The 25311-nt window shown below is 54.0% G+C and overlaps 1 protein-coding gene across 1 annotated transcript in view; it reads left to right on the plus strand.

Annotated features, from left to right (window-relative positions):
* FBLN1 (fibulin 1) overlaps nt 1-25311 on the plus strand; it is a 104703-nt gene that overhangs the window by 74642 nt on the left and 4750 nt on the right. The window contains exons 15-16 of the mRNA XM_011984068.1: nt 3720-3862; nt 5885-6016. Coding sequence (XP_011839458.1) covers nt 3720-3862; nt 5885-6016 — 275 coding nt within the window. The remainder of the gene's footprint in view (nt 1-3719; nt 3863-5884; nt 6017-25311) is intronic.

Consider the following 25311-nt stretch of genomic DNA (forward strand, 5'->3'; position numbering starts at 1 on the left):
AACCAAAAGTGTTAAGAAAATAAACAAAACATAGAAGAAAAATGGGGCCAGGTGCGGTGGCTCACACCTGTAATCCTGGCACTTTGGGAGGCTGAGGCAGGTGGATCACCTGAGGTCAGGAGTTTGAGACCACCCTGGCCAACATGGTGAAACCCTGTCTCTACTAAAAATACAAAAATTAGTCAGGCATGGTTTGGCAGGTGCCTGTAATCCCAGCTACTCAGGAGGCTGAGGCAGGAGAATCACTTGAACCCGGGAGGCGGAGGTTGCAGTGAGCCAAGATTATGCCACTGTCCTCCGGCCTGGGTGACAGAGCAAGACTCTGTCTCAAAAAAAAGAAAAAAAAAAAAAGAAAAATCAAGTCAGAATTAGAAGAAAACTGAGAAATAAAGTAATAGACCAAAGGAACAAAAAGTTAAACATTTTAGGTGTAAATACTAAACTACACGGAACACAAAAGTGAATAAACAGATAAATAGAAGTTGAAAAGTCCAAAATTTTTAAAAATCAAGGGAGAAATAACAAGAGATGAAAAGCTTGAAGAAAAAGTAACAAATATTCAAAATCTATAAGAAGATCTGACATTTAGATAATAGGACTCCCTGCAGAAGAAGCTGAATCCATGGGGGGAAGTACTGTAAATGATCTCAAAGAAATTTCCCATAAATTAAAAAAGAGATTTGAAATTCCACATTGAGAAAACTTACAGCACACCTGAGAATATCGACAAGAACAACCAACACCAAGACACATTCTTTGTAATTATTGTACTTTAAAGAAAAGGAGGAAGGCCAGGTGTGGTGGCTCAAGCCTGTAATCACAACACTTTAGGGGCCAAGGTGGGCAGATCACAAGGTCAGGAGTTCGAGATCAGCTTGACCAACATGGTGAAAACCAGTATCTACTAAAAATACAAAAAATTAGCATGGTGGTGCACGTCTGTAATCTCAGCTGCTCAGGAGGCTGAGGCAGGAGAATTGCTTAAACCTGGGAGGCAGAGGTTGCAGGGAGGCGAGATCACGCCACTGCATTCCAACCTGGGCAACAAGAGTCTCAGAAAAAAAAAAAAGAAAAGAAAAAAGAAAGAAAGAAAAGGAGGGAAAAATAAACTATGAACATTTAAACAAAGACAGTGACTTACAAGGGAAAAAAAAATATGTTCTCAGACTCTTTGACAGCAACACTTTATGCTAAAATAAAATAAATAACATATTAAGGACACTCAAGAAAAGGTAAGCCCAGAATTTTATACCTAGCAAAACTGACTTTCATGTACAAAGAGCACAAACTATTATGACCATGCAAGCATTAGACTTTCAGTTACTTCTAGAACTACAACTAAATGAGTGTTATAAGGAAAAGAGTATAGTATGAATTACTGGATAGCTCAGACAATGTAGACATAGCACATTTATTTTTAAACTCTGAGCTGAATAGGGAGAGTATATCAAAAATTATTTTCAATAATTATGTTAGTCATGGTAGCTTTAGAATGGTCATCCTGAGGCTACTGTGGAGGTAATGTGGGATAATGATGGAATACTCTATGTCCTTGAGGACCAGGATTCTGATGTGGAAGAAAGAATATGCTTTTGTAATACAGAAGAGATTAATTAAAAACCATATGGTGCTTATTTTGAATTGGATATCAGTATGAACTCTTGGTGTATATTATTTTTTTAAATGTCCACTGAAGAGGTCTAGAAACAATGACCAACCCCCTAGCACTGACCCTCCCTAGTAACCAGACTGTGATCTTGATAAGCCATTTCTCACTAAAAACAAAAACAGGCCGGGCACTATGGCTCACGCCTATAATCTCAGCACTTTGGGAGGCCGAGGTGGGCAGATCACAACGTCAGGAGCTCGAGACTAGCCTGACCAGCATGGTGAAACCCCATCTCTACTAAAAATACAAAAATTAGCTGGGCATGGTAGTGTGCGCCTGTAGTCCCAGCTACTCAGGAGGCTGAGGCAGGAGAATCGCCTGAACCTGGGAGGAGGAGGTTGCAGTAAGCGGAGATTGCACCACAGCACTCTAGCCTGGGCGACAGAGCGAGACTCCATCTCAAAAAAAAAATCACAATAGCACGTGAAAGGAAGCATCTCTTTACAGGAGTATTCCAGCTAATAAATGGAAATGAAATGGTAGAACCAGACTATCAGCATTTTGCAATCCTTGATGAATCAGTGGGCATAAGCCTTGAGCATCAGTAGATGCTGTCCTCACAGACAGGCAGCCAGTCACTGTGTGGCTGTCACTGAAGACACACTACCACCTACCATCTTGCCAAAAGGGACTGGGCCTGCGTGGAATCAGGACTCTGGATTCGGCTGCCAATGTCCAGGAAATCCAGTGGACAGAGGACCACACTGAACTGCACCATGAAGATGCAATCCACAAAGTCCAGCCTGTAGGATGCAACAGCTCAAATTCTTCAGGTTCTTTAATAGATAAGTTGTATGGAAAATACAGGAGGCTGGGCGCGGTGGCTCATGCCTGTAATCCCAACACTTTGGGAGGCCAAGGCGGGTGGGTCACCTGAGGTCAGGAGTTCAAGACCAGCCCGACCAACATGGTGAAACCCCATCTCTACTAAATACAAAAAATTAGCCAGGCATGACGTCACATGCCTGTAATCCCAGTTACTTGGGAGGCTGAGGCAGGAGAATTGCTTGAACCTGGGAGGTGGAGGTTGCGGTGAGCCAAGATTGTACCATTGTACTCCAGCCCGGGCAACAAGAGTAAAACTCCGTCATAAATAAATAAATAAATAAATTAATTAATTAATTAAAGGAATGGAGAAGAAACCTGTAGATTAAAATGGACTTAAAAGGCAGAGCAAAAACTTGTTGATGGAGAAGTCTGAATGACTGTGTCTAGAGATGCACGCTTATGTGAGAAAACTATAAAGAAACCCAGGTAGGGGACTGCCGTGGGACTCAGGCTAGGGGTCACTTTTGGGAAGCAGGAGGAGTTGAGCTCTGTCTGGCAGTTGCAGGGCCTTTGGTGACTGGCCAGGTTCTCTTTCTTGACCTGGGTGGTCATTATAAAGGCATTTGCCTTATAATAACTCGTTAAACTATACTTTCATTTTGTGTAATTTTTTATCCGCGTTTTATTTTATGATCAAGAGGTTTTAAAAATCTATCTAGCACAGTAGCTGGAACCCAGACCTCTGAGACTTTAGCCTCTTCTGCCTCCCCATCGCCTGGTGATGTGGAATCGACTTCCCTGTGCTGGGCACCGTGCTTGACGCTGTCTGCTCCTTCGTTTACTACCCTGCTGCCCAGCCTCACTGTGGGCTCTGAGAAGGCGGGACCATGTGTCCCTTGTTCACTTTGCTGTCCCTAGCACCTGGCGCCTGGCACTCAAAACATATTTGTTGGGCAAGTGAACCTGTGACTATTTTGCGGTTGTGGCTATTGATCCTCAGTTCGTGCAGCTGACAAATTCCCGAGCTGTGCTTCTCCGCCAGGGCCCACGGAAGCCAGAGGGTGTTTCTGGCATTTAGGTCCCGCTCCAGTTTGCAGGAAGGGCCATGAAGCCTCCCCACAGAGCAGCCAGGCTGCAGAGACCACTGTCATTCTCTGATAGAGCTGTCTCTGGGACAGATGCCCCTGGCCTGGCCACCTGCCCCTCCTCCCTGGACCTCGGCCCCTGTAGGATCTGCTGTCCCAGCTTCCCCCTCAGCCTCGTGTGCTGTGGTTCCCCTCAGGCTCCAACAAGAGAAGACAGACACGGTCCGCTGCATCAAGTCCTGCCGCCCCAACGATGTCACGTGCGTGTTCGACCCCGTGCACACCATCTCCCACACCGTCATCTCGCTGCCCACCTTCCGCGAGTTCACCCGCCCTGAAGGTGAGTGGAATGGGCCTGGGGGTCCCAGGGCCCCCTAGGGCCCCCCTCGGCTTCAGCTGAGGGCTTGGCCTGCAGGAGCCATTCCTTGTAAGACGTGGCCCGAGCTTTGAAATGCGGAACTTTCTTTGCGTCTGTGTATCGCCCCCTGCTCCCTGCACCCACCGGCACGGCAGCATTTGTTAGCCCCTTCTCCGCTCTCTAAATGCCTCTTCTCAGCTCTCCGTTTACGGGTCTTTGTTGTGGGTCACAGTTGTTCTGCAGAGAGCCATTAGCGCTGATTCTGTGACCAGCACTGGAGAATGAGGGAGGGCCTCCGGGAGGAAGTGACGGCCAGGCTGGGTGCTGGGTGGTGAGGTATTCGAGTGAAAGGGGGAGAAGGGGAGAGGAGGGTGCCCAGTGGAGCAGGACGTGGCCAGAAGGGTCTGGAGGTATGGGGGACAGTGTGGGCGTTTGAGGAACTCAGCCAAGGTGTTCTGCTGGAGTGGTAGAGCTTGGCAGGAGGTGGGCTGGAAGGATAAACAGGAGGCTAAAATTGGAGTTGGGCCTTCAACCCCCAGGCTTGGGGGAACCATCGGAAGGTTGCAGTGGGCGAGGTTTGCATCTAGAAACATCATCCTGTTGACCCAGGGCCAGGCGAACTGGAGGGGCCTGACTGGAAGCAGGAAGCTCAGGTGTAACCCAGTCAGTGCTCCCACACCCTGGCCTGGCTCTCTAGGAAGCTCCTGGCATGCAGTGTAGACATGTTGTGTAGCCTGCCATCAGTGCACCGTTTCTCTGGAGCAGGGCCAGGGCTGCGTGCTCCCAAGCCTGGCAGAGGGCTATGGATGGAGCACTGCCCTGTTCACCTCGCTTTCGGGCTGTGCTGCCCGTGTGCCTGGTCCCCAGCCATCCCCGCCCTCTAGGGAGTCCCCATCCCTGGCCTGCAGAGAAGCTTGCCATGATGAGTTCATTCAGCAGCGGTGGACGGAGCCCCTCTGCGTCAGGCTCTGGGGACATGGTGATAAGAAGGGGTCCTCCTACCCTCTCAGGGGAGGCATACAACGGAGCCAGCCATGAGGACACCAGTGTTTACACCATGACACAACCATGCAGTGGGGGATGGGGGAGGAGAGGCTCCCCCAGCACGTGGTTGCCCAAGGAGCAGTCCCCAGTCCCAGCCCCCCAGGCTTGCCCCTCCCGAAAAGGAATGGCACTGAATCGCCACAGGGTGGCACAGACTCGGGTCAGAGAAAATAACTAACTGGTATTTGCCTTTTGCAAAATGATGGGGTTTCACCAAACCACATACAAATCCTTCCCAAATCCCCAGTGGCTGGTTTTGTGGCCTCTCGGGCCAGCCCCAATCTGAGTGTTGGTTATCGCAGGGAGCTGAGTGCCGTTGGGACACCTGTTAGCATCTCGGGCCCAGGAAATCCAGACCCTGACCCTAAGTGCTGAAAGGACCTTTAGTGGATCCCCGCTGGCTTCCTTCCTCACCTTACAGGGTGACGAAACTGAGGCCCACAGAGAGGACTCCCCGCAGACAGCCCAGAGCTGGGGCTGCCCTGCTTCACTGTCTGATCTGGGAGATGGATGCACCCCCCAGAGAGCCCAGGCCACCCTGAGCGGTGGCCCCCTGACCCACAGCACTATAGATGGGAGAGGGGCCCACTCCTCTGGCCTTCCTGCTCTCTCCCTCTGTCCCCCCACTCGCTTCCCTCCTCTGGTCCCCACCTTCATGAATATTCACAGTGGCTGATGACTTCTCACCAGCCGTGCCTCTGATTAGCTCTGTGTCCCCAAGGAAGATCCAAAATCTCTCAGTTTCCCCCTCGATAAAACAGGGATAGGCTATGATATAGGAAGGTCCAGACCCCCTCCACCCTCCCCGCACGGGGGATCTCTGGCTTCATTGAATTTGCCTCATGAAAGGGCCCTGGGTTAGGTCTTCATTCCCTGAGGGCAAGTTCCTGGGGCCGAGTGACTGGGACTGGGGCTGGGGCCAGGCTGTGCTGAGCCCTTCTCCATGCTGTGCCTCTGCAGAGATCATCTTCCTCCGGGCCATCACGCCACCGCAGCCTGCCAGCCAGGCTAACATCATCTTTGACATAACGGAAGGGAACCTGCGGGACTCCTTTGACATCATCAAGCGCTACATGGACGGCATGACCGTGGGTGAGTGGCCGGGAATATCAACTCTATCCAGGCACCCCTCCCCGTCCACCCCCAAACCTCTCTGGCCCAGCCCAACTCCCATCTGAGTCCCCTCCCCAGGTTCAAGCCCACCCAACCTTCAGGGCCTAGAGCCGAGGCCACCACAGCTCCCAATCAGTCTCAGCCGGAGAAACGGCCAGAGTGGGGACTCCTGCCTGGGATCCCACCCTAGCTGTGCCACCCGCTCTCTAGGTGACCCCTCTGGGTCTCGGTCTCCCTGCCTATAAAATGGATGGGTTCCAGAGAACTCTGCTTCTCACAACCATGAATTTCAAATGATACCACCCAAGTAAAGTGCTTGTCCTGGGGCTGGCACAGTCCCGCGGTCAGTGGGAGCTAAGAGGATTGTCATTCTTGGGGTGCAATGGGAGGGACAGCAAAGCAGGAATCAGAGGACCTGAGCTCTGGTCTCTCAGCCTTGGAACTAGCCAGACTCACCATGTGGCCTTGAGCAGTAGTCGTCCCCTCCCCACGCATCAGTTGGTAAGAGGACCAAGGCCACTCTGTGTGCACAGCCCATCGGAAGGGGGAACTCACTGCTCTTTCTCCCTGGAGATCCGGTGTTTGGGGAGCGGGAAGGGAGGCTGGGGCATGAGGGGACTGTGGAAGTCCTGTTGATGGATGCAGGCTGGGGAAGTTGTTTACAGGCTGGGGCAGGGCCCTCCCTGGCTAGGAACGGGCTTTAATGACAACTTACTCATGCGAAAAAATATCCAGGCCCACTCCACTCCGCACACTTGTTTCTGTCATTCACAGCCCCTCTCCTGAACCGTCACATTTGAAAAGATTTACAGTCATGGGAAATGAAAACGGTGGCATCTGCCATTTTGGACTTAGATTTATACTCTGAACACTTTCAAAGCAGCTGAGCAACGGACGGACAGTCCCTGCCCTCCCCTGGGCCTCAGTTTCCCCATTGTGAACTAAGAGGAGTGGGCTTCATAGTCCCTTAGGCGCTGGATTCCGGGAGGCCCTAACCAGAGCCGGCGACCGTGCAGTGCGCACTGCGCAGAGCGTTTGGGGGCGCAGCCTCCAGGTGGCGCTGTTGGACCTTGGAAGCTCAGCCCTTGCCGGCCAAACCCTGACGGTTGTTAAAACCGGCAGCTGGAGAAAGGGAATCGTTATTCCCCTCTTGCCAAAGAGCCATTTATAGCACCTTTACAAGCTTTTAAATGGGTTTGCGTGTTGTAAACATGACTGAGTCACTGGGGGGGCTCCCCACGCCAGCCTCCTCCTGCGCTAACTGGCAGCAGGAATAATTAGTTAATTACAATTAATGGTGCATTAGCCCTCGCGTGATTCCAAGGGGAAGGCACATGGTTCGGTTATCGGCTGTTGTGAAACTTGCTGCTTGCCCTTGAGTCACTCCCCACTCTGGGCCTCAGTTTCCCCCATTGTGAAATGAGAGTTTAGATGAAGAGAACCTTGAGGGCCCTCCAGGCCCCTGTGCAGGAGGGCAGGCAGGAGGAGGTTGGATCAGGGGTTCGTCCTGCCCTACTGGGTGGGTGGAATATGCACCCTGACACTGGCCCACAGCCACCCCCCGGCCCAAAGGGGCCAGCCCTGTGCTTGATGCTGGGCCTGCAGGTGTGGCTGGGACATGGCCCAGCCCTCAGGTGATTTCCAGATCTTGGAACATGGGAGTTTGGAATCCTAGGACCTTCCAGTTCACTCACTCATTCTTTCCGTTTCGGAACTCTTCCTGAGCCCCTGCCTGCGCCTGACCCTGGGCTGAGCCTTGCAGATACAGAGAGGGATAAATACCACGTACCCCTGTGGGCTTTGCATCTCAGCAGCAGGGAGAAGCCACCCCATATCAGATCATCAACATGTGATGCCAAAATAGGCATGCACAGAGAGACAGGCCTTGACGGCCTGTGGAGGCTCTCTCAGGGGAAGTCTCCTGGCAGGTTTTGCGTCTTTAGTTCCCACCTACATCCTTCCTGGGGTGACCCCAGCCAAGAGGTGGGGCAGCTGCTGGGCCTGGAACCAGTGCCCACCAGTGCCTTTCTCTGGCTGCATCTGCTCCAGACAGAAACAACCTGGGAGTGTCTGTTTCTCAGCTTCCCATCCACTGGGGCAGAAAATCCTGGCATGTCAGAGCCTGGAGGCTCCTAGAGACCATCTCTTCCAACTCCTTCTTCTGTAGGAGGGGAAACCGAGGCCCGGAAGGGCGAGGGGGCTTCCAGTCTTCTCACAGTGAATCAGGGACACAGTGGGCAATGGAACAGAGTGCCAGGGTGTGAGAGATGATCGCAGGCACTGTCCCTGCAGCGAGCTTCTGGGAACGGAATGTGGATGAGGCCACAAGGACCCAGCAGCTTCCCCCAGCACAGTTGGTCACGGGTGCCCTGGTCTTTGGAATTCCGGGCTGGGGCTGCGTGAGGGAGGGCCCCAGCCTGGCCCTTGCTGTTGTCGTGCCTGTAGCCCTGTGTGCTGGGGAGGCCCCTGCCTCTTCCGCACCTCGGTCTGTGTGCAGGATGCCCAACCGGCCGGGCCCCCGGAAGTGAACCGGGGCCCAAGGCAACCCAAGGGGAAGAACGAAAACAAGGGGGCAAGCCCTGCGTGTTGGGACCTAGGCTGCGTTGCTGGCTGGCTCCTGTCTCTGTCCCCACTGCGCTGATCTTATTTCTCCGTCTGGGATCTCTTCCCTGAGCTTCCATATCCCTACTTCCTTCTCCCTCCTCTTTTGCCCAGAATAACTTCCATATGTCCTGGGAGCTTCCTGGTCCCTAGGGGCAGCCATCCCGGCACATGGCTCCTGGCCTGTCCACCTGGCAATAGATGGTTCCGCCGTTGGACTCGAGCCCAGCCTGAAGCAGCCCTGGAAATGTGGGGTTGAAACCTCACCGGCTCCTTACCGTTGCTGGGCACCTTCACCCCCGCATTCCCCAGTCCTCACAGACACTGCCAGCGACGGGTCATGATTGTCTCCCTTGGGCAAAGGAGGGAGCTGAGTTAAATGACCGCCTGAGACTGTGCAACTGAAAAACCGCAGGGCCTGGGGTGTTTTCAGACTTGTTTTTAGCAGTGCGGTTCTGATTTCAAGCAGTGACTTAGACAGAAACTCTTGATGGTGGTGGAGAGGAGGAAAGCGGCTTCCAGGGCTGCTGCTCCTGAGTGGAGCGTGGGAGGCTCCTGAGCCTCCTGGGAAGCCCCGTGCAGCTCTGTGCTGCCTGCAGCGCACGGCAGGGAATGCCGCCTACTCACGGTGCTTGCTGAACACTTGTCTGCTCTAGGCCATGCCCTGTGTGGACACTGGGCACCGGATCAGGAGGGCTTCCTGGAGGAGGCGAGGACTGAGCTAAGTGTCCTTGCATGTGAGGGAGTGACACTTAGTGAGCACCCGCGATGACCAGGAGCCAGGGTTTCATCATCGCCAGGACCCCGTGACGTGGTGGGATTATCTCCTCTAACAAAGGAGACAGCGAGGGCCAGAGAGGGCAAGAGACTTGCCCGAGGCCACTCAAAGCTGGGGCCGGAACGGGCCTGGAGCCCAGTCTTCCCCAGACACCGCACCCCTGCCCCCGCCAAAGAGCAGGTGTCCAGGGTTGACTGGTGCTGTCGTGGGCAAAGTTGCTGTGAGTTTGGATGTCCCAGAAAAACAATCAGTGCACAGGCCCCCGGGACTCGCCGTGTTCAGTCCTCCCAAAGTAACAGAAGAGGGAGAAATGCCCCGAGTCCACTAAGAACCTGCAAGGGCCGGGTCTTCCTCTAATGTAGCCTTGAAAGACCCGTTCTCGGCGGGGATCGAGGAGCCCGCAGCAGAGCCCACGCCGCTGTCTTTGTAAAGCCCCCTTGCATTCCTCTTTAACCGGCTGTCAAAAGAAAGATGAAGAATGCGTTTTCGCCCTGTGCAAAAATGCTCCATTAATGCCCCAGGGATTCTCAGGCCACTACAAAGCCTCCTTATCCGGCTCTGGATTCATTCTCAGCTCTGCAGGCTGTAATCCGGGGCGCTCTGGGAAGAGATCTTTCAGGTAATATCTCCTGAGTGATGACTAATGGGGGAGCCCTGGCTGCAGCAGGGGCGTGCTGTGTATCATCAGTATGCGGATGAGACAGAAAGGCAACTCGGGGCAACCCGGGATCCCCGGACCCCTGGGCTGTGGCTGCTGTCTGAGCCTCAGACCTCCCCTCCAGCCTCCAGATCTCCACTTCCTTTGAACTCTCAGGCCAGCCACGTGAGTGTCTGGCTCACTCCACTCACCCTCAAGACCCAGCATGTGTGTGATCACTTCCAAGAAGCCTCCCCTGACTGCTCTGGGGTCATGGCTGTGTGATAGGAGGGCCTGGCCTGCAAAAACGCCCTCGCTCTTTCTCCAGGGCGGGAAGTCTGTGTGCCATGAGGCTTGTTTGTGGCCACATTTCTGTTAACACCCTGCCAGTGCCAGGAGGAGCTAGAGGGCCTGCAGGTGAAGTAATTCTTTGGCCTACGGACGCATTTTGCACGTGGACCTCCTGACCCTTGGGCCTACCAGGTTGCAGGCAGCTACAGAGTAGTCTGTAGTTTTTTGCAGGCCAGCCCCTCCTGTCACATGGACATGACTGTGGGGCAGTCAGGGGAGGCTTCCTGGAAGAGGTCACACACGTTCTGGGTCTTGAGGCCGAGGAGTGAGCCAGACAAGTGGGACACCCAAACTCACAGCCATGTCTGTGGCTGGCCCATGAACAGCGCGACGAGAGGCAGGGAGCCGGGAAGGGAGGGCACAGCATGCGGTTTGGGGCTACTGGAGCATCCAGGGTACAGGGAGGGTCGAGGGGAGGCTGAAAGGCGCTGCAGGGCCCGGCCTTGGTGGATGCTGTCCTGGGGGCCATGGGAGCCACGGGAGGTCTGTGCTGTCCCCTGGGAGGTTTGTGCTGCCCATGGAGCTTCCAGATCCTGCTGCTTTATTTAACCCGCCGGGCCTCCTGCAGCTTGAGGTTGCGGTTGAGGTTGTACCCGCTCAGCAGGTAAGAAGACTGAGGCTGGAGGAGCTACGTCCCCAGGATCTCCCAGCCAGGAAGTGTTCGAGGATAGGGCTTAGACCTGAACTGTCCAGCTCCAGGACTCCGCATCCCCATGGCCTATGTTAAGCCCTGATTCTGGTCTATACCAGCTGGTATCTACACTGGCTGGCATCTGTCAGCAGTGGTTGAGTCTGAGTCCCAGCCATAGAGGATAAGTAGTGAAGCATCTCCTTTTACACAGTCCCAGTGCTCCCGGCCATGGGGTCTTGGGTCCTTGGCCAGTCCTTGATGAGGAAAGACCTCCCTGTATGTCCAGGGAGTCAAAAGATGAGGTTCAGATGTCACCATTCTGCGGAATGGCGGGGTCCTGGAGGGTTGGTTCAAATGTCACCATTCTGCGGAATGGCGGGGTCCTGGAGGGTTTCTCTCCGGCTCTTTACCTCCGAGGGCCTACTCGTCCTTGGTCACACAGACGACTCACAAGGCTGCTCCCTGGGACCCCCAGACCTGCCTCCTTTCCAGGACCCCTCCCAGCCTCAATGATTCCCCAGTGACAGCCACAGCCACACCCCGTGCAGATAGATGCTGGGGTTGGCTGCAATTTAGGGAGGTTGTTTCTAGGCTGGGGCAGGAGCTTCACGGCTGGGAATGGGCTTTAATGACAACCTACACGTCTTAGAAGACATCCAGACCTACTGCACTCTGCACACTTGCTTCTGGGCAAGCCCTCTGGTGTGACTTAGCGCATGTGTGGCTGGGTGTGGAGTGTGTGTGTTTGTGGGTGGGTGGGTGCGTGTGAGTGGTGAGTGCGTTTGCACAGGGTTTGATCTCTGAGATGTTTTATACTCTCTGGCTTGCAGAAAGGACAGTCCTGTAGTATCAAGACCAGACCTTGTGTCCTCAGCCCAAGGCTACCCTGGGCCCAGGGACAGTATTTGGAGACATTGCTGGCAGTTTTGCTTTGGAATCACCTGGTGCCTCCCTGTACGTCCACCCATCGTGTGCCCAGAGGCCCTTCACAAGCACCATGTGCTGTTAGATCCTTGAGCAGCCTTGGGGGACAGCCACCTGGGGCAGGCATCGCCATTTATGTAAGAGAAAAGGAAGCGCTGGCCCAGGGCCCCACAGCCAGCGAGTTGGAGCTGCACTTCCCAAGCAGGTCCTTAAGTCAGCTCTGTGTTGTCCCCCCACAGCCTCTCAGCCCCCCAGGCAGCTCTAAGGGCTCAGCTGCTGCAGGGTTCCTCAGAGAAGCTGAAGGGTTTGGGTCCTCAGCTCCTGGGAGCGGCAAGGCCAGCCAAGCAGCGTGGCAGCGATGAAGGCCACACGGTCGAAGGGTGGGTGACCAGCTGCTCACCTTAGACATGGTCACCTATATTACATTTAGGAAGGAAATGCCCTCATTGGAGACTCTGCATCTCATTAATGGAATCAGATGAAACGATGTATGTGAAAGCTCCCAGCAGTGCCTGGCACACAGTGGGTGCACAGGATGTAAATACTGATGGAAACCTAAATGTTTTGTAAATATCAGTTCTTCCTAATTTGGCCTTGCCGTCTGTCTTGAGAGTGGCTGTACATTCTAACCCTGATCAGGAAGGAAGCTGGGTTTTGGTGTGCCAGTCAGGTGAGACGCAGAGAAGACAGCGCAATCAACACAGGAAGTAACAGAAGCAGCTCGTTACTCTCAGGGCCTAGAGGGGTGGGGAGCACCCCTTGCAGGGCCAGTGGGAAGGGGAAGCGCCTGCAGCATGAGAAAGAGAGAATGAGAGAGACAGAGAGAGACCTGTGGGACCAAAGTCTTTACTGGGGTCCAGGGTGTTATCCAGGCAGGTTTCCCTTGAGGAATTCCAACTGGGGGGCTTGGAGCAGGCAGGAGTTTCCTGAGGTCATGCGGTGGCGGATGGGAGTCACTGCTGCATAGACCTGTACCGTCGGGGTAGGTGCGAGGGTCTTTGGGTTGTATCCAGCTGTCCCATAAGGCAGGGGCCCCCAGGAGGTGGTGGTGTAAGGCAGTCATCTGGGTCAGCCGCCTTGAGGAACTGGGAGGAGGTGGAGAACTGGAACCCGTAGCAAGGGTGACTGAACCCCGCTCTGGTGTGAGAGTTAAACGCATATTCAGAATGCATGCCGAGGCGACGTAGAATGAGAAGCCGGCACAACACCCAGGCTTTTCCGTGAAAGTGAACTTGACAGCCGCTTTCCCGCATTGTCTGTGCTGGGTCGTGGGAGCCTCTGAGTTTGGCCAGCGTGTCAACACGCTCCTGCAGCACTCACACCCCCGCTTAAAGGGAACTACCACGGTTTATGTTTGGAAATCGCATTTTAAATTCCATCTGTGGGTGTATAAGGATTATTACCCAATTTCAAGTTTACCGTTTGAAAAATAGCAATGGCTTGGGTGACCCCTTTTAGGCGAAGCGTGATTGAGTCGGTGTGGCTGCGGCAGACTGCCCTGGGCTTGCGGCTTTGTTCTCTGTTTCCGGCTTTGTGACTTTAGGCAAGTTTCATAACCTGTCTGAGCCTCAGCTTTCTTCTCAGCAAAATCGCCCTGATAATATTTGCCTTGCAGGGTAATAAGGACTGATGTTTGTACCTATTTTAACATAAGAGTGGTCTAGTCTGGAGGATAAGTGAGCCGCTGGGAGGAAGCAGTTTGGAACTGGAGGACTAGTGGGAGCCCGGAGCCTCCTTAGGGGACAACAGGCCAGAGCACGGATCATGGGACAGGGCCAGGACCGTCCAGCCCAAAGTGGCTCCAACTGCCCAGGACCTATTTAATAGGCAGATCTCACGGCCTGGGCTGGTGAGGCTGGCCTGGCCGGAAGCAGGTGAGCAAGCAGGCCTCCGAAGTCCTATCATCCTTGAATTATCATATTCATTCAACAAGAACATCCTGGGGTACTGTTCCATGCCAGGCCCTGCACTGGGTACTGGAGAACAAATCTACATCCCAACTTCGCATCCTGCTTTTGAGAAGCTCCCCACCAGCATCCATAGCATCCTGCCAGAGTTCCCACAGCTGAAAGTGCTTGTGGTTTAGGGGTGGGTGTCATCCCTGTTCATGTCTCAGAGGGAGAGAGAAGTGGTATGTGGCAGGGCTGCTATGTACAGTTGAATGGGTTGTGCACTGCAAAACCTAGGGAGCACCATTCACCGGTGAGTCTATTTGTAGCGCACAACCTGCTCAACTGTATGCAGCAGCCCCAGTACAAGGGCTTGTGAGTGAAGATCTCTCCCTAGCTGTACCTCTCCCCCTGGCCAGGCAAGGCCTCAGTCAAGGCTTGAGACCATCCAGTGTCCCGGCCAGCAGGGCCCAGATCACCTCGTTAGAATTATTACCTCTTAAGGGGTTAAATGTGCGCTGCTGACCGCATCCTGCAACCCATGTGGAGAGTTTGGCCCGGGATCAGTACACATTACAAATGAGATTCAGAAATTCCACCTAAAAACAACAGCGCAGCCGTCCCTGCCTGGCGATGAGTGATTGCCCTGTCCTGGCTTTCACGGCAAATCCCAGGGATTAGGCGCTTTCTCTTTTCTGGGAGGCACAGCCCTGTCACCCCGGGGGCCACACCCTGGCCGGCAGCCAAGTTCTTTCCCAGGGTGCTGGGCCCAGCCTCCTCCGGGCTGGGATCAGCTGCGGCCTGACTCCATCTTGAGCTGGGGGTGTCGCCAAGGGTTCCAGGAGGTGAAGGGCATGGGGAGGAGGGTCTCTCAGAGACTGGGAGATGGAAGGAGAACACACACCTTTTCTGCTCCCTATGTCATGACCCCATGGAGCAGAGGTGGGCTCTGGGGCATCAGGCCCCGTGCCCTGCACGACTGCGCATAGCCCCTCTGAAACAGCTGCTGTTATCCCTCCTTGAGGTTGTCAACCCCCAATTCCCCAGATACCAAAACTCTCAGAAGTCACCCCCGTCACGAAGCTAGTGACCGTCCCCGCAGCAGCTCCTGGGCTCAGGCCAGACTCCTCAGAGGGCTTGGTTGTGTTGAATGGAGCACAGCCTCTGCTTTTGAGCCTACCTCAGTGAGACACACGGGGGGACCCAGGGACCAGTCCTGGAAACCTCCCTGCTGTGGGTGGCTCCCGGACGGCCTGGGCTGGACCTGCAGTGACACGGACAGCATTCATTCAGAGCTCTAGGCCTCAGCCCCAGGAGACGCTCTGTCCACATGAGTGCCGCACTCCACACCCCTGATTGGTTTTCCAGCCCAGGACCTGGCTAGGAAGGGTTGGTGGGGTACAACCTGCCCAGCACCCCCTGCCATGGCCGCCCCTGCAGGAGGAGACAGCGTGGCGGGGAGAGGGGGCCATCTTGCTCCGCTGAACCCCCAGGGGTCAGCTACACCCCTCTCTACAGGCCTTTTTGGTGCAGCTCAGGTGAGACGATGCAGCCAAAGAGGTTGGGAGATGACACAGCTCCACATCTGCAGTGTCACCCTGGACGGGACCATCATGGCCCCAGCGGGAGGGTGGAAGGAAGCCAAACTTGAGACACCTGCCTTGCACAAAGGCAGTGGTGCTCATCAAGGTTTGGGCTGGAAGACTTAGCACCTGGCGGGCATCTGAGAATTTCCATCCTCTGTGCCTGCTTGGTCCCCACGGACACATGCCTGAACCGTCGGGGCGGGAAGACAGGGCTGCACGCTAGGCAGGTGAAAGGTGGTGGGGGATAAGCAGGTGTTTCGGAAGGAGTAGAGGAGGGCCTGGAGCGGGGCAAGGGTGGCATCTGCTCACCCTGCAGTCAGCCCAAGGGCCCAGGCAGGATGGTGTCCCAGTGATGCCTGATGGTGGGTGACATCAGGCCAACCACAGCATCGGGAGCCAGTAGGCAGGGCTGGGCCAGGCCATGTGGACAGGGTCTAGGGACAGTGCAGGGACAGAGGTCCCTATTCTGGGACCTTGATGTGCTGCTGCTCTTGTAAGCTTCTGGGGGACTCCTGCGAGGCATGTGGGCTGCTTCTCAGACCTGCAGGTACCCCGCCTCCCAGATGTCGTCACCGGGATGTGAGATTCACGAGCACATCACAGAGCCTGACTAGATTATCTCCCTTCTCGTAATCCGCGTGCGTATCACAGTGAAATGTGCCTGGCCACTGGTTCCTGGTGCTGGAAGGCGTGGACCCACTCCCATACCCACAGCCTGTGTTGCTGTGACTGCTGTGTTCTAAGCCCCACTTTTCACATCCATCCCTGCTGCCTGGCCAGAGAGATGTCCTCAGCCCAGAGCTTCCCATCTCCCTCGCCTGCTCCCACCCTCCAGAATAAAAGGTGTACACGGTAGGGAATTTGTGCTTGTCTGCCAGTTCTGGTTACTCCTGCATCTCTTAGAGTGGGGCTTACCCCTGGGGGCTCAGCGCTCAGGGGTGCCTGGGCTCCAGGCTGGAGAGAAGCACCCGGATCCGCCCACTGGCCCTCTGGCTCTGCAGAGCCGCTTACATCTTACTCCTTCCTCTTCCCTCCACTCTGCTTCAGCCACTCCAGCCCATGCCTCAGATCCCAAATATTCCATGGCCTCTCCCCTCTCCTGGACTATAGCCATGACATTCACTTCCTTCTCCTCTTGGTGAACTCCTATTCATCCCTCAAAGCCCATGTCAGCTGTCACCTCCTCTTGGATGCCCTCCACATGCAGAGTGTGCAGTTCCTTCTTTTGTGCTCCTGCGGCCCTGGATGAACCCCTTTTGCAACTCTCCTCATATTCATTCTCCCAACGAGTAATGTGTGTATCCCTGGGGGCAGGCCCTGCTCTGAGGAATGCAGCAGTGACTAAGGCAGACATGAATGCCTACCTCATACACTTTTTATTCCAGAGGGTAGGAGCAGATGAGAAACAAGCATAATATATACACGGTCAGATGGTAGTGAGGGCTGTGCAGAGCAGGGGAAGGGGATGGGGAGGCGGGGTGCAGCATGGCGGTACAGCTTTAAATCTGGTGGTCAGTGACATTTGTCAAAGACTCAGGAGCTGAGGAAGTGGCCCATACAGAGATCTGGAGGAAGAGGGCTCCGGGCAGAGGGAATGGCAGAGCGCCAGAGTGGCCGTGCCTGGGGAACTCCTTCTAGAAAGTCTGCCATGCTTGTGCCGGGGGAGGGGTGTCGTAAACAGGAAAACACCAGCAGTTGTGGCACTGGGAATTTTTCTGCTTGACTTTCGATTCCACCGAACAATTCCTGGACGGAAGCGCCTCCAGGGGTTCATTCATGCAAGGCTGCCCTCTGTTACCCTGTGTGTCCTTGTTTCTTACACACACAGAACAGATGCACCCATTGGGGTCACCCCAACCCAGCCCCCGGCAGGTGCCCATCACTGGCCGCAGGATCCCACACACCTGCTGGCTTCCAGAGTCACCAAGGGGTTAAAAGGAGCTGGGAGCAGCCTCTTAGTCTCCAGAGCCTCCCACAGGAATGATTTGTGACCCTCTTAGGCTGCTGGTCTGCACCTTCTGAAAAGCTTTTAATATCACTGGGCACATTCATAAATTATTCTTTTTAAAAAATGAAATGTTTTAGCCAAACAGCAGTAAAGGCATGTTGTGCAAAATTAGCAAAAAAAAAAAAAAAAAACAAGAATGATGATGGTATGAATCTTTTGACGGCCTCTCCTGACTGTCTTTCCTGACTGTCTTTAAATCTGTGAAAGGACCTCAGTGCCTGCCATTACCCAGCCAGCACAGGGCAGGGTAGGGGTGGGGCGGATGTCAGGTGTTTCCAGGCGGACTCTGCTAGGAACGTTCCGTCTGTGGCCAAGGCTAGAACCCCAGCTATCACAGTGCTTCAATTAACAGCAAACCCTGTGTGGCCCTTGTGGTGTGCCAGGCACCCTTCTGGGCATGTATGTGTGTATATATATAACTTGCTCCTCATAGCAACCCTGTAGATCATTATCCCCATTTTCCAGATGAAACTGAGGCACACAGGAGCTTCCAGGCTCAGGTGACATGACTTAGGAATGTGCACATCGTGTTGGGACTCTGTGGGGTTCCTGCTGTCATGACTTTCCCGAGCAACCTCGGAGAGGGCAGAGTTCTGCTCTGTGAGGCCTGACCCGGTCCTGAAATCTCAGCTGTCGCCTCTGCATCCTGACAACGTGGAGCATGGTCCGTAGCGTAGGTGTACCATCAGTGTTCAGTCTGTGGCAGTGCAGACAGTCATCTTTCTGAAGATTTGCGAACCTCTGGGATGACAGCCTGGAAAAGGGACATTGGGGACATGGTCTTGCTCCAGCCTGGGGGGGCTCTGCGCCGTGGCCCTGCAGCAGGGGGCCCCTTTCTGCCCTGAATTGGCTCATTCATGGGGCCTCTCAGGAGAAAAGGAGAAGAAAGTGATGGTTCTCCGCCAACCTCACCTGTCCCCTCCTTGCTGAACTCCAGCAGCAGCTCCCATGGCTCCAGGAGAGAGAAGGGGCATGGCTGGCTTGCCCCTCTCCTCAGCCTCTCCCCTCGCCCTCCCTCCTTTACTCATCTGCTCAGGGAAACTGAGAGCACCAAGCGGCCTCGTGTGTCTCCACCCTCCCCGCAGAGCGCCCTCCCGCCACCTTTTCCTTGCTGGGCACCTCGTTCTTCAGTCAGTTCAAGGTTAACCCCTCGGGGAAGCTTCCGTGAGCACCAGTACCTGATTTGGGGTGCGTATTTCTCCGAAGCTCTCCCAGAGGAGCTTTGCTTACCTTTATCAGCCTCTGCGGCCCCAATCCCCTGTGCCTGCTCTCCCAGCGGCTGAGAGCCCGTGAAGAGCCAGACCAGGGCCGGGCGATGTTGGTAACCCCAGCACCCAACGCTGCAACCACCCACAGCAAGCGCTCCGTGCTTGTCAGATAAACAGAGAAGAGAGGGCTCTGCTCTGGCTTGCAGGTGTGGGGCTCAGGACCCCCTCTCTGCACTCAAGGGCTGCCCGCCAGGCCGGCCTGTCTTCCCCTCCCTCCCTCCAGACCTTCATTGTGTCTGTAGAAGGAGGCAGAGTAGCCTTCACTCCCGGAAGGCAGAGGGCAGGACTTGGCCCCTCTGGTGTGCCCAGGTCTTTGAGTCAAGTTGGCAAGACTTGAACTCATCCTGCCCTTCGTGGCCCCCTCACCTTGGGGGATTGCGAGGGATTCAGTGTGGCTGGGGCAGTGTGCTGAGAGCTGGGCTAGACGGGGCCATGGGCCTCAGCAAGGTGCATCTCACCTGCTGTGAGCCCGGGTGGGGGTAGGGTGGAGGGTGAGAAGAGCCCCCTGCAGAGCCACAGCGGGCCCCATGGTTGGATTTGCCTCCCGGCTCTGAGCACGGTGGGAAGGGGCATGGGAGGGGTGAAAAGGAAGGTGGTACACGCATTCAGGTAGATGCGATGAGGCCGGAACTAAGGCCGGGCGGGATTGTGGGGAGAGAAGGGAGGAGAGTCTAGAGACCTTTGAGAATAGAATCCACTGGCCTCAGTGATGGTTTAACCTGAGGGATGGGAGCAAGGGGCCTGTCAAGGGCGACTCCAAGTTCCTGGCTTGGGGGTAGCTGCCTGGAGGGTGGGGGTAAGGGAGGAAGGGAAGTGGGTTTAGGGGAGGAGCGTGGGTCAGTGTTCGGTGTGCTTGGGTTTGAATTGTCCGTCTGGGAGAGGCGTCTGCAGAGATTGGAGTGGACTGACAAGCAGGGGTCTGGGGCCCAGGAGGACCTCACCCAGCAAGTAGGTGGATGGAGGCTGAGGTTGGCGCAGGAGACACACATAGGGAGGGGAAATGCTTTCTTATCCCCCTTGTCTCAGTCACATGTTCATTTCTCCTAAAAGGAGGTGCCTCAGACAGCAGATCCTTCCAGAACTCTCCCAGACCTTGTCTCCCTTTGGCAAGGCCACAGAGCTTGGTGGAAGGGGCAGTGGCCCAGGGCCTGGGCTCCAGTTCTGGTTTACTGCTTGCTGGCTGTGTGACTGTCAGCAACTCACGTAACCACACAGAGCCAGATTTTCTCCCCTGTGGGCCCCCGCCGCCTGCGTTTGCGATGAGGGGAGAGACAGTCGATGTGAGTGAGCTCTGTGATGACGAAGCACTGCAGAAATGTTAGCTCCCACGTCACAGGCGAAGGCTGAAGAGCTTTAGTCCAAAGCTGACATTTCCCTTCATATTTCTCCCCGAGGGGAAAGGTGCACCCTGGGAGCTGTCTCTTTCTTTCAGCTACCTGCAGCTGTCCCCTCCAAACTGTCTGATGTAGCTCACGGGAGACCTGCGGAAGGAGCACATTTATAACAATCAAGAAATATGGATGATGAGTTTTGCTGAGACATGTTGACTGACACTTGGTATTTTAAATATGCAGCCCAGACACCTGTCCCCCTTGCTTCCCTGCTTTTACGGCGTTTCTCAGGCAAGCAGAGAAGACCAGGTTTCTACTGCACCACCAGCTCCTGATGCGATTCTCTCTAATTGCTTTCTGCTCTTTTTGCCGTGTGTTTACAACTCAGCTAAGGGCAGTACAGTCAGGAAGTGTCCTGCACGTCATTTTGCAGATAGGAGGAAGGAGATACAGTGGGATGGGAAGATCTGGGCTCTGAGGTCAGTCCCAGCCGGACGGAAACCTGTGGCCTGTTTGCTCCGTGATCTGGAAGGTGCTAGCCATAGAGCCTCATTTTTCTCCCCAGGAAAAGGAGGGCGACCATGTCTCATCACTAACTGCGATGGGGGCTGAATGCGGCTGTGGGCACATAGGGTCTCTCTGTCTCCTCCCATGTCCCCTGCTGTGTGGCCTCTTTCCAGCCCATCCACACTCTAGTTGGTGGCTTTGTGATTGCTGACATTATTTCCACATGCTTTTTTTTGTTTTTTTTTTCTTTTTTGAGACAGAGTCTCACTCAGTCACCCAGGCTGGAGTGCAGTGGTGCGATCTTGACTCACTGCAACTTCTACCTCCCGTGTTCAGGTGATTCTCCTGCCTCAGCCTCCCAAGTAGCTGGGATTATAGGCGCCCACCACCATGCCCAGCTACTTTTTGTATTTTTAGTAGAGACAGGGTTTTGCCATGTTGGCCAGGCTGGTCTCGAACTCCTGACCTCAGATGATCCACCGTCCTTGGCCTCCCAAAGTGCTGGGATGACAGGCGTGAGTCACCACGCCCGGCCCCACGTGTTCTCAGTGTTTCCTCTTTGCCATTGGTCTATGCTGCTCATCCTCGCCTGCAGGAACTGTGGAGCCTCTTGGGGTGAATTACTGAGGCCTGGTGACTGTTTGCACCACGGGTGCCCATGGTGCTTGTGATGGGCAAGCCTGCTTGGGTCTCCTCTGAGCTCCTGGCCTCTCTGTTCCAGCACCTTGTCCACATAGCCCTACACTTCCCTTCCTTTCTGCTCTTGGCTGGCCCCACATGGTGGCCACAGTTAATTTCCACTGGATGAGATATTGTACCGTCTCTTGACTCATCATCTCGTTTGCTAAAGTGTTCTTTGACAGCCCTGTACACTCCATTACACTTTGTCAGCTAGAATCACAAGCCTCATGTTGGAGGCTGCGCTTTAGAAGGGAAGATGACTTGCACAAGGTCACACAGCTGGTCAGTGCAGAGCCACCTAGGAACTCAAGGCTGTAACTCTAGGTCTGTTTATAGACCGATGTCTAGAGTCAGGGACATGGGACTCAGGCAGAGAGACACCGCCCCCCACCCCACCCCGCCACCACTGACTTTCATCATTTCAAACAATGGAGAGGCAATCAAGTGCAACGTCAAATAGCAGAGCTGAAAGATGCCTTCCAGATGGGGCAGAGAATGTGGACCACAGAGCCCAAGAGGCAGCGAAGGTCTCCTCACTGGACCTAAGCATTTCGTGTTCAGGAGCCTGGATCCCCAGCACATCAGCTGCAACTTACAAAGCAGAGCCAAGACATGAAAGTGAAGCGCCCGAGGGGACCTACATTTTTCAACGGGGGAAAAAAAAATTGCTTAATTATATCTTTAAGAGGCACAGACACGCCAAGGGATACCAGCAGCGTCTGAGACCTGAAGCAGAAATGCCAGGGATGAGGATTTGGAAGATTAACACAATTGAACTCAGCACTGTGGCCTTTTTTTCTTTCTGGGGCTTCGGAAAGGTGGGAGGCAAACACCCCTGCAGGTAAGACAGACAAGCCAGGCGTGATGAAAATGCACCTCTTTGTCCTGCCTTTTACTGCTGGGGTGGTCCTTCCAACGAAACAGCTCTCGCCTGGAGCCTTCAGTGACTCCCCTTTCCTTCAGGACAAGTGTTGCCTTTGTTCCTAGATTGTGAGGCTTCAGGGACTGATCTTCCTTCTTCCTTCTTCCTTCACTCTCTTTTCTTCTTCTTCTGCCGTCATCTTACAATGTGATCGTGGCAGAAGGCCTGCCATGGGCCTGGCAGGGCCTGGGTTGGGGTTGGTGGGGCAGAAATGAGCTGACCCTATCCCTGAACAGGCAGGCGGGCTGTGAGCATCCCCTGCAATAAGCAGATGCAGTGTTGTAGCGGAAAGAGACCAGGTGCCAGGTGACACAGGGGACCCAGAGAAGACTTCTATGAAGACTTCTATGAAGCAGTCCAGCTGGTCCCAGTGTCTGGCACATGAGACATGGCAAAGCAGAGTCTGTAGGATCAAATGGATAGATGGAACTGGGCCCCTGGTGGCAGCTCTCTCACGTTTGCGATGCTGCATAGGGGCAGTGAGTGTTCCTTGCTACTTCTTCCTCCTTCCCTTGCCTCCTGTGATAGAGAAGTTGGTGGTGGTTCTGAAAGAACAGTGGTATAGAATTGGTGATGGGGAGGCAGCCAGGAGATGACCCAGTTACTTGGTTCTCTGAGACTGACAAAGTGAGGTCCTGGGGCAGTCCCGCACCAGATGAGGCACATGGCTGAGCTTCATCTGCCTGCCTCTCCCCAAGATTGATACTGTTCCCAGAACTGACCTGAACCTTCATATTTTTGGGCTTCGCACATGTCCTTCCTGCTTCGTTGACTCCGATTTATTCCTCAAAACCCAATTTAAAGTTTCCTGTTTAAAGCTCTTCTATGCAGAGTAGTCTCTAATGGATGGATGGGTGGATCCATGGGTGGGTAGTCTTTAATGGATGGGTGGATGGATTCATGGGTGGGTGAGTGGGTGGATGGACAGATGGGTTGAGGGGTGGGTGAATGGATGGATGGTTGGATCCATGGGTAGGTGAGTGGACGGATTGGTGGATAGATGGATGGATGGATGGTTGGGTTGATGAGTGGGTGAATGGATAGATGGATGGGTAGATGGATGGGTGAGTGGATGGTTGGGTGGGTGGATGGATGGATGAATGGATGGATGGATGGGTGGATGGATGGATGGGTGAGTGGATGATTGGGTTGATGGGTGGGTGAATGGATAGATGAATGAATGGATGGATGGATGGATAGATGGATGAATGGATAGATGGATGGATGGATGGATGGATGGATGAATGGATGGATGGATGGGTGGATGGATGGATGGGTGAGTGGATGGTTGGGTTGACGGGTGGGTGAATGGATAGATGGATGAATGGATGGATGGATGGATAGATGGATGGATAGATGGATGAATGGATGTATGGATGGATGGATGGATGGATGGATGGATGGATGGATGGATGGATGGATGGATGGATAGGTGGATGGATAAATGGATGGGTGAGTGGATGGTTGGGTTGATGAGTGGGTGGATAGATGGATGGATGAGTGGGTGGATGGACAGATGGGTTGAGGGGTGGGTGAATGGATGGATGTTGGATCCATGGGTAGGTGAGTGGATGGATTGGTGAGTGGGTGGGAAGATGGATGGATAGATGGATAGGTGAGTGGATGGATGGGTTGATGGGTGGTTAGGAAGCTATGAATAAAAGTGGTATCAGAAAGATTCTGCAGACATTTATTTGGCATCTATTATGTGTCAGGCACTGAGGACCAGCTGAACTGTTTAAGTCCTCTTTCATGAAGTCCTCCCTGGCCACTGGCCTGGGTTCAGTCGAGGTGAGGGCAAGGAGGTGTAAGTCATGCTCGAACTAGCCTGGGGATGGAGGAAACCTGTTCCCCAAACCAAAGGCTAGGAAAATGTGGCTAGGCTGGAAGAGTGTGGGCAGGTCCACCGATAGGGCATGGCCTGGGAAAGGGGGTCCTGGGTTGAGTGGGGTTGTGCACAGACTGGGAGATGCAATGTGGACTTCAGGTCAGAGGGGAGGGATAGAGAAGCGGATCTGGGAAGGGCAGGAAGGGGTGCACTTTCCTTGAGTGCCCGCTGTGTGCACCCGTACAGTCTGTTGTTTGACCCTCGCAGCATTCCTATTTGTTCTACCGTAATAACTTGTTAAATGCAAAGAACCTGAGAAAATCCAGGCCCCGAATCTGACCAGCAGTGATTCAGCCTAGTGCCTGCCTTCCCCTGCACAGCACCCTTTTCCCTAGCGCAGTCGTTTGCTTCCTTTCCTGGTTCTTGTTTCACCACGTAGCTGTTTACAATCAGCTTGGAGCTCCGGTCTTCAGCCTTTGTAGAGACTAAAACCTCATGAAGTACCCTGGTGCGATGTATTTAGGGACAACCATTTTCTGTACGTTCAGGGCTTCCCTCTCATAAATCAGTCCAAGAGAAATACTTAACACCTGCTGTATGTTTCTAAGAATTCAGCCACGCTTTGACTGGGAGTCAGATCACTTTAAATATCAGAATGCTTTTTGATAGCCAGTCACCATTTCTCAGTGGAGAGAAAAAGGATGACATCGAGTTTGATTTGTTTCTGATTTTGAAGGTTGCTAGATTTTTTTTTTTTTTTTTTGAGACGGAATCTTGTTCTGTTGCCCAGGCTGGAGTGCAATGGCGTGATCTCAGCTCCTGCAAGCTCCACCTCCTGTATTCAAGTGGTTCTCTTTCCTCAGCCTCCCAAGTAGCTGGGATTACAGGCATGTGCCACCACGCCCGGCTAATTTTTTGTATTTTTAGTAGAGACGGGGTTTCTCTGTGTTAGCCAGGATGGTCTCGATCTCTTGACCTTGTGATCCGCCCACCTTGGCCTCCCAAAGTGCTGGGATTACAGGCATGAACCACTACGCCTGGCCAAAGGTTGCTGTTTTTAATCCCTGTTCACAGAAGAGGAAATTGAGACTCAGGAAGGTCAAATAACCCATCTGGGGTCCTACCACGGAGCCAGGTCAGTTCGTATCCTGCAGGTCTCAAAGGGCCTATTTGGAACGTCTGTGGCAGGTCCCCGTCCCACATGGAGCTCACTGCATGAGCACTTTCTTCTTTCTTTCTCTGTCCCAGACTGACCCCCGAGGACAGAGCTTCGGTTTCTCTACATTCTTATTTAGCCAGTGCCAGGCACACATCGTGTGCGCAGACCCTCTG

Source organism: Mandrillus leucophaeus, unplaced genomic scaffold (assembly GCF_000951045.1).
Source record: "Mandrillus leucophaeus isolate KB7577 unplaced genomic scaffold, Mleu.le_1.0 Scaffold26, whole genome shotgun sequence".
In the NCBI taxonomy this organism is placed as follows: domain Eukaryota; kingdom Metazoa; phylum Chordata; class Mammalia; order Primates; family Cercopithecidae; genus Mandrillus; species Mandrillus leucophaeus.